The sequence below is a fragment of the Salvelinus fontinalis genome, chromosome 5 (genome assembly GCF_029448725.1).
Source record: "Salvelinus fontinalis isolate EN_2023a chromosome 5, ASM2944872v1, whole genome shotgun sequence".
NCBI lineage: Eukaryota > Metazoa > Chordata > Actinopteri > Salmoniformes > Salmonidae > Salvelinus > Salvelinus fontinalis.
Window position 1 is genome coordinate 50,235,969 of NC_074669.1, and position 9,696 is coordinate 50,245,664.

The window sequence follows — 9,696 nt, forward strand, 5'->3', positions numbered from 1 at the left end:
AGCCATGAGGTCAAAGGAATTGTCTGTAGAGCTCCAAGACACATTTGTGTCTAGGCACAGATCTGGTGATGGGTACAAAAAATGTCTGCAGCATTGAAGATCCCCAAGAACAGTGGCCTCCATAATTTTTAAATTAAAGACATTTGGAATCACCAAGACTCCTAGAGCTTGCCGCCCAGCCAAACTGAGCAATCGGGGGAGAAGGGCCTTGGTCAGGGTGGTGACCAAGAACCTGATGGTCACTCTGACAGAGCTCCAGAGTTCCTCTGTGGAGATGGGAGAACCTTCCAGACAAAACATCTCTGCAGCACTCCACCAATCAGGGCTTTATGGTAGAGTGGCCAGGCAGAAGCCACACCACAGTAAAAGTCACAAGACAGCCCGCTTGGAGTTTTCCAAAAGACACCTAAAGAACTCTGACCATGAGAAACATGATTCTCTGGTCTGATGAAACCAAAATTGAACTCTTTGGCCTGAATGCCAAGCCTCACGTCTGGCAGAAACCTGGCACCATCCCTACGGTGAAGCATGGTGGTGGCAGCATCATTATGTGGGTGTTTTTCAGCGGCAGGGACTGGGTGACTAGTGAGGATCGAGGGAAAGATGAACAGAGCAAAGTACAGAGATCCTTGATGAAAACCTGCTCCAGAGCACTCAGGACCTCAGACTGGGGCGAAGGTTCACCTTCCAACAGGACAACGACCCTAAGCACACAGCCAAGACAATGCAGGAGTGGCTTCAGGACAAGTCTCAATGTCCTTGAGTGGCCCAGCCAGAGCCCGGACTTGAACCCAATCTAACATCTCGGGAGAGACCTGAAAAAAGCTGTGCAGTAATGCTCCCCATCCAACCTGACAAGACTTGAGAGGATCTGCAGAGAAGCATGGGAGAAACTCCCTGAATACAGTTGTGCCAAGCTTGTAGCGTCATACCCAAGAAGACTCGAGGCTGTAATCGCTACCAAAGATGCTTCAACAAAGTACTGAGTAAAGGGTCTGAATGCTTATGTAAATGTGATATTTCAGTTTTATTTTTAATAAATGTGAGAATCCTAAAACCAGTTTTTGCTTTGTCATTTGGGGGTATTTTGTATAGATTGGGGGGGACGATTTAATACATTTTAGAATAAGGCTGTAACGTAACAAAATGTGGAGTCTGAATACCTTCCGAATGCACACAATCCACATCAAGGCTTAAAAATCCTTCTTTAACCTGTCTCCTCCCCTTTATCTACAGTACACTGATTGAAGTGGATTTAACAAGCGACATCAATAAGGGATTATAGCTTTCACCTGGTCGGTCTGTCATGGAAGGAGCAGGTGTCCTTAATGTTTTGTTTTTTTAAGTAAAGGAGAGCAGCACACTAGGAGCTCAGATGCAAAGATATTTATGTCCAACGTTTCAACAGACCAGCTGTCTTATACCCTGATGAAGACAGCTTGTCTGTCGAAACGTTGGACATAAATATTTTTGCATCTGAGCTCCTAGAGTGTGCGGCTCTCCTTTAAAGTGTTCTAGCCAGCACCTCGCCTAAATAGGTGTGCGTTTCTTTTGCCTCTAGATTGTCCTTAATGTTGCTACATTTTATCTTTATTCAACTAGGCAAGTCAGTTAAGAACAAATTATTATTTTCAGTGACAGCCTAGGAACAGTGGGTCAACTGCCTTGTTCAGGGGCAGAACGCCAGATTTCTTTTACCTTGTCGCCTCAGGGATTCGATCTTGCAACCTTTCGGTTACTAGTCCATTGCTCTAACTACTAGGCTACCTGCCGCCCCACACGTATTGTAGTTGTCATGTTTATGTTGTGTGTTAGAGGTGAGCAAAGTTCTTATCTTTAATGTGGTAATATTTTATTATAAAGGGTCAGATTTTCCTATCACCATCAGAAAGCTCAGGTCGGGTCCTAGCGTCAATGTTTTGGAATGGAAAGCAGATGCAAATAGTAACTGGTGCTGCACAGGTTATATGTTGGGATATGAAAGCACCACCCAATAGTTGTCAACATTTTTGTTCAGACAAACTCATGGAAAATGTGTGTCAAATGATTGTAAATCACTTGTCTAAACAGTTCCCAAAACTTCATGGCCTATCTGTTTCTTTCTTCTTGCCATTTGACAAGACACATTTTCTGAAACAAAGTAACTCAGGTCAACTTTTTTTATTTTACAAAAGTACACCGGCGGGCACAGTTTGCCTAAATTCCAGTAAAACATGAAAATACAGATCTATGTACTGTAACTGGTAATTCACGTAAGAATCAGTAACCAAAGGAGCAGATCCCTTCTTCAAATCTTATGTTGTTGAATGAATTCAGAAATATTTGCATGACATTTTCTGAATGCAAAGGAAATTGGACAACTGACATGTTTGATACTGTAAAGGGAAAAAAAATGAATTACTTAAATATTTTGGTGTAAAAAAAACAAGGGTTCATTGTTTCTTGAGGGGAGGAGTTTAGTGAAATTAAGATGTTCTGAAATGTCTTAAGATCTTCAGTTTTGAATATGAGGACACACAATACAGCATGAACACAGAATTAAGGCATGTTTTATAAGGTTATGAACAAAGAGAAATGGCAGGGGAAAATCCTGTAAGTGTTTTTGTATGCAAGTGAAAGACTTCAAGCTTACAGTAGTTCGGAGACTGAAAAGGCTAAGTAAAGTTTTTCTTTCAACCTAACAAAATATACTACTACCCTAAATAGCAAGTTGCTACCCTTAATTGCAAACGTGATTGAAGTTCAAATTCCCCTCAATGTGGTCCCAATAGTTTGGAACCGAGCGGCGCTACCAAGGAGACCAAGGTTAACTGTTGTTTCTAACGAGAGTGAGAGATAGCCGGACTGGAAAATGGCCACTGTACAAAAACTTGTCAGGAGACAATAAGAGGGAGTGGTGATAGCATAAAACCTTTCAAACCTTCTCAGTTATTGCCCATTGTTGGCAAGTTCAAATAAATAGGATTCACAAAAGTGTTGATGGTAAAATCTTTGAGGAGTTAAGGCGCCACCATCATTTCTGCAGCATTTCACTACCAAAAGCAAAGTATGCGCCATATATATATATTTTTTTTACCAAAACAAAAGACTAATTGGCAGAGTGCAAAAGGCCATGCCCTAAAATACAGACAAAAAAAATACATTGATTTTTTAAAAGAAACTAAAGACAGAAGAAGGGAATAAAGACGACGGCTCCTTTACAGTGTTAAAGATGGATTATAATATCTTCTTCTTGAGTATGAGAGGCCCCACGTTGTCTCCAGTCAACTCGTTGTGCTTTATGTGTGATTTGTCACAAACAGGAAACTGCAACAGGAAACAACTTAATATTAGCTGATACACACAGTACGGGGCATTGCTTATAGATAGGCTAACTAGAGCCCCCCTGCATAGTTGACCTTTTATTTAGTCATATGCTTCCCCTTGGCCTCAAAAGACAGTGAGAATGGAAAAATAAACTGCTGACATCCGCATAAATTGCTGAGGTTGGAAGACCACTAGCTATAGCTAAAAGTCTTTGCATCTAACATGATCTAAAACCAATCTCAAGCCAACCCCCCATCCAATTTCCTTGGCCCCAACGCATAAAGGCTGATCAGGGCCTGTATTCAAAAAGCATCTCAGAGTAGAAATGCGATCTAGGATTAGGTTCCCCCTGTCCATATAGTCTTATTCATTATGATCTATCTGGCAACATTGATCCTCAGCACTCCTACTGAGAGACTTTGTGAATATTTATTTTTATTTAACTAGGCAATATGGATTCTGAAATGACTAAGAAGGTGTAGTGTTAGCAATAACCATTCTACTCTACTTCTAGTCCAATTTACCGTTTTGGAGCGCCAACAGCGGCAGTAGCAGACGTTCGTTCTCTTCAAGTCCTCAATATCGATCTCGTTGACCACTTTGGGGTTCTCCTTCTGGATCTTCAGGTTGATCAGGCTGTCCTTCTGCTTCTTCTTCTTGGGCAGGAAGGGCCTGATGGTGAGGTAGCCCAGCAGGGCCAAGATTCCCAGGAGAGGCAGCAACCGGAGCCAGTCAGAGACTGGGAAGAAAACACACACACACACACAGATGTTGGATCTCTTCAAATTGTTCCACCCCTGCGGTTCCCATAACATTCTGCTGGGGTGTTCTGTATCAGTGTCCGACGCTATGGCACCTTTGAGGGCTGTGTATTTGAATCTCACGGCAATCAAATGAAATGGCTTTTGTTTAAAAAGAAGGGTGCCTGATGGGAGAATGTTGATCTCATTATACGATTTATCTCAAATTCAAAAGGCGAATGTAAAAACACCAAATCCGAACAAAATAATAAAATAATTGAATGAGGCGCTCATCCTTGAAGCTGCTAGACTGAATTTGGCTGTGCGGAGGCATCGTGTACACAGGCATCCAAATTGGATCTTTTTTCACTCTTTTGACCAATCACATCAGATCTTCCACATCAGATTTTTTTTTTTTTTTGATTGGTCAACAATTACTGAAAAAATACCAGAATTGGTCTGCTTGTGTAAACACAGCCTTATATATATTTTCCACTAATTGGTCTTTTGACAGTCTAAACGGAGCCATAGTGTCTTTAGATTCTGCTAAATTGTAAGTGTTAATTCTGCTAAATTGTAATTATTCGCTCCTATGGCCTATTTATTGCCTACCTCCTCATGCCTTTTGCACACACTGTATATAGATTCTCTTTTTTTTTTTTGCCCCCTACTATGTTATTGACTTGTTTATTGTTTACTCCATGTGTAACTCTGTGTTGTTGTCTGTTCACACTGCTATGCTTTATCTTGGCCAGGTCGCAGTTGCAAATGAGAACTTGTTCTCAACTAGCCTACCTGGTTAAATAAAGGTGAAATAAATAAAATAAAAAAGATTCCTGCAGGGACATTTCAATTGACTCCCATCTATTCCTGAGAGTGAAAACATTAAAATGATAAATATAATATAGGCCTGGAAAAAACCTCAGTACTTATGCTACTGACTGCAGGCAAGTTATAACTTCAAAGCTACATAGCAATGAAATTAACTATAATTGAGCTTCCATTGCCATGCCAATTATTCCAGTCGCTTCATGTTCATGCATCTCTTATAGATTTGCTAGCGAAGACTTATTAAATCAATGTTTACAACGTCAATGATCCTCAGTATGGAGCACCTCAGGGCAATGGGAGAAACCATAATTTACCACTACTGCTTTCCAGACCTGGGTTCAAATCCTATTTTAATTCATTTCAAATATTGTCTGTGCTTGATCGAGCTTGTCTGGCTTAATGGACAAATAGAATAGTCCCAAAACGGCATACCCCTCCCATCTGGCAATCCAGACAGAATAGGGGAAAACACTAAAAGCATTTGAAAGATTTGGAAATATTACTTGAACCCAGGTCTGCTGCTTTCCTTAGCAAAGGGCATGTCATCTCCACACTCAAGGATATCTGGTATGAAGGCCCAACTCAGAACCGCAGCCACTAGTTTAGGGCTATTTTTAGGTCCCAAATCTGACACTTTCTATAGGGGTGCATTCAGCGTTCACCCCAAAGGTCAAACGTAAGCGTTTCTTCAAGTTGTCAAAGCTTGAAACAACTACGAGGTCTCATAGCTCATTTAAAGCCAATACGTACAGTGGGTTTGTCATTGTACTTAAATTCAAGGCATAACTTTTCAATGTTGCGCACTGACAGCTACTGTCGTCAGACATTTTTCCTCTCACAACTACTCAGAAAAGCTAGTGTGTGAGCCTCATTCAGGTGTAGGGGGAGAGGAATCTGTTCTCCATTGAGTAAGCATGCAGTCTTAGATTTACACTGCTCTATGGGAATACTATGAGAGTGTATTTAGTGTTTTGCAGCTAAGGCAAAGGAAAGGTTTGTAGCACTGTTTAATGAAATCAAATTATATTAGCAGCAGTTTCAAAAGGAACTTTTATAAAGTCTTGTCCAGTGAGTCTTATTAGCCTACATGTGACTGGTTGGTAACGTTTTACTTGAAGCAGCTTCTCAAGCGTTATTATCGTCTTATACACATTTAGACCGCCAATAGGCCTATAGTTGGCTCCCTCTGTTTTTAGGTGACTTTCAGAAGCTAGACACGTTTGCTTCATTGACTGACTGGTCTCAATGTGCCTGCCTGCCATGAGAACAAGAATCATCACTGCTAATAGCATATACTTTGCTCATGTCAAGCAATGAGCTCCATCCACTGAAGCTTGGAGATTGTTGCTTATGGACACAGTAGTATGTACAACACGCATCACTGTAGCCTGTATATCAAAGTATAAAACAGCCTCAGCTTGGATTTTAATTTGTACATCTATTTTGTTGTAGCCTCATGTTTCATATGCTTGGAATAACATGGTTTAGTTCCCTTCCATAGCCAAGAGAGGAAATGTGCTACATACAAACGAAACACATGTTTACCTACACCTACGCTACAGTACACTTAATACAATGTTTCCACTCTGAGTCTGATACATTGTAACCGTACAAGCAAACGTATCTCAAAGTAGTGCACTGTTAAACTACCCTTCAATGTTCAATCAACTTGACTTGAGCCAAGTCAGGAACTTTATTCAATATGAAGTGGATTAGCACTTTAACAGCCACACAGAAAACCCCGGCAATCTATAATAAATTTGAAAGAAATACATTAAAAAACTGGCGAACTACTGAGGCTAATCTTGTAGGCGTGCATGCATGGGGACAAGCTTTTCTGTCTTTCCTGTTTTCACCATTGCAACATTGTAACCATTTACCTGTTAACCTCGCAAATCCTCCAATCGTTTCGGGAAGGGGGAGCTTCTTGAGGTAGGCTGGAAGCTGGATTTTTATGATCCTTGAAATAGTTTCTAAAACCATCTTGAATGAAACTATAGGCAGGTTTTAGTTTGAGCTGGATATTTCCTGAGGTCCGTTTGCGTCATTACGCTATCTTAGAAGCTCAAGTCTTGACCGGTGCGTAAAAATTGTCCGTGCAATAGAAATAAATAGAGAAAGACGCGTAGATGTGTTGGTGAATAGACGCAATTGAGGAAGATGACGCTAAAACATGTAGCCAATGAACGTTGGCAGAGTTGGTGTCATCTGATTGGACAGTTTATAATGAGGCAAATACATAGAAAGTAGCTAATTTCATTCATCTTGTTTGATACATAGGCCAATGTGATGTTTGTATGACAAAGTAGCTTACCGTTGTTTTCTGGGGAAAAATACATTGTATTCCATTCTATTGTATGCTATTGTATCGTATTCTATTCTATTTGTTATTTATTTTTTTGTGCATTGGCTTCAGTCATTCATTGATTCATTGATTCATTCATCCTTCCGAAGCAAACGTGTAAATGTTTGTATACTCATAATTTCACTCATATAAAAATAATTTGATTAGATCTTCAAGAGGAAATTAAATAGGCTGGGATGTATCTATTTGCATAGTCATCCAGTGTGTGTGTGTGTGTGATGTGGGTAGTTGGCTACAAATGGGATCCACCTAAAGGTTTAGGGGCAACTTAAATCCTATATCTATGTCTTAGGCATCGTTCATAATCTCAAATGATTTCAGTTTAAAAGATGTTTTTTTCTCTCTCCATAGGACAAAATGGTTTGTCCTTGTCTCCTCTGTCATGCAATCTGCGGTGATCTAAAAACACAGAAGGGGTGAAGTCAATGTGAATGATGATGTGTTCAGAGAATTTGCTTACGCCTGTCAAATTATTTCAACTCACTCCTGATGAATGGAAGGACTATTGAAATGCACAGAGGAAACGCATGCATCCAGTTGTACTTTCCATATCCAGTTGATATTTATTTCCTCATGACCCCCCCCCCCCCCCCCCCCCCAAATATAACTTAACATGTTATGTGTTGGTCCCATGTTTCATGACGTGAAATAAAATATCTCAGAAACTTTCCATAAGCAAAAAGCTTATTTCTCCCAAATGTTGTGTACACATTTGTTTACATCCCTGTTGTGAGCATTTCTCCTTTGCCAAGATAATATATCCACCTGACAAGTGTAGAATATCAAGAAGCTGATTAAAGAGCATGATCATTGCACAGGTGCAAATTGTGCTGGGGAAAATAAAAGGCCACTGTAAAATATGCAGTTTTGTCGCACAACTCAATGTCACAGATGTCTCAAGTTTTGAGGGATTGTGCAATTGGCATGCTGACTGCAGGAATGTCCACCAGAGCTGTTGCCAAATAATTGGATGTTAATTTCTATACCATAAGACCCCTCCAACGTTGCTTTAGAGAATTTGGCAGTACGTCCAAACCGCAGACTACGTGTAACCACGCCAGCCCAAGGCATTCACATCCGGCTTCTTCACCTGCGGGATCGTCTGACACCAGCCACTCGGACAGCTGAGGAAACTGTTTGTTTGCACAACTGAAGAATTTCTGGACAAACTGTCAGAAACCATCTCAGGGAAGCTCATCTGCGTGCTCTTCGCCCTCACCAGGGTCATGACCTGACTGCAGTTTGGCGTCGTAACCGACTTCAGTGGGCAAATGCTCACCTTTGATGGCCACTGGCACGCTGGAGAAGTGTGCTCTGAATCCCAGTTTCAACTGTACCGGACAGATGGTGTCGTGTTGCGAGCGATTTGCTGATTTCAACGTTGTGAACACAGTGCCACATGGTGGCAGTAGGGTTATGGTATGGGCAGGCATAACCTATGGACAATAAACACAATTGCATTTTATTTATGGTAATTTGAATGCATGGAGATACCTTGACAAGATTCTAAGGCCCATTGTCATGCCATTCACCTCATGTTTCGGCATGATAATGCATATACCCATGTCTCAAGGATCTGTACACAATTACTGGAGGCTGAAAAAAAATCGAATTTCTCCCATTTTCCTGTATACTCACCAGACATGTCACCCATTGAGCATGTTTGGGATGTTCTGGATCGACGTGTACGACAGCGTGCTCCACTTCCCACCAATATCCAGCAACTTCACACAGCCATTGAAGATGAGTGGGACAACATTCCACAGGCCACAATCAACAGCCTGATCAACTCTATGCGAAGGAGATGTTTCGCACTGCATGATGCAAATGGTGGTCACACCAGATATTGTCTGTTTTTTTTAAATCCATGTCCCTACCTTTTCTTCAAGGTATCTGTGACCAACAGATGCATCTCGGGAATTCCCAGTTGTGGTCCTCTGTAGCTCAGTTGGTAGAGCATGGTGCTTGCTATGCCAGGATAGTGGGTTTGATGCATGGGACCACCCATACTTAAAATGTATGCATGCATTTTACCTTTATTTAACTAGGCAGGTCAGTCAAGAACAAATTCTTATTTACAATGACGGCCTACCCCTGGCCAAACTCAGATGACGCTGGGCCAATTGTGCGCTGCCCTATCGGACTCCCAATCCCAGCTGGATGTGATGCAGGCTGAATTTGAACCAGGGACTGCAGTGATACCTCTTGCACTGAGAGGCAGTGCCACTCGGGAGCCCATGACATGCATGACTGTAAGTCGCCTTGGGTAAAAGCGTCTGCTAAATGGCATTTATTAAATTATGTGAAATACATAGATTAGGGCCTACTGAATTCATTTAAATTGACTGATTTCCTGATATGAACTGTAACTCAGTATAAAAAAATAGAAATTGTTGCATGTTGCTTTTATATTTTTGTTCACTCTAAGAATCACATTTCCAAAGCAGGTTTTAC

The 9,696-nt window shown here is 41.1% G+C and overlaps 1 protein-coding gene across 1 annotated transcript; it reads right to left on the reverse strand.

Annotated features, from left to right (window-relative positions):
• Positions 1-2,145: 2,145 nt before the first annotated feature.
• On the reverse strand, positions 2,146-6,952 carry cisd2 (CDGSH iron sulfur domain 2). Its single transcript, XM_055923812.1, has 3 exons — positions 6,758-6,952; positions 3,831-4,045; positions 2,146-3,306 (listed from the first exon to the last, which is right to left on the reverse strand). Exons 1-3 carry the CDS (start codon positions 6,858-6,860, stop codon positions 3,217-3,219), a joined length of 408 nt encoding a protein of 135 aa, XP_055779787.1. The 5' UTR covers positions 6,861-6,952; the 3' UTR covers positions 2,146-3,216.
• Positions 6,953-9,696: the final 2,744 nt, after the last annotated feature.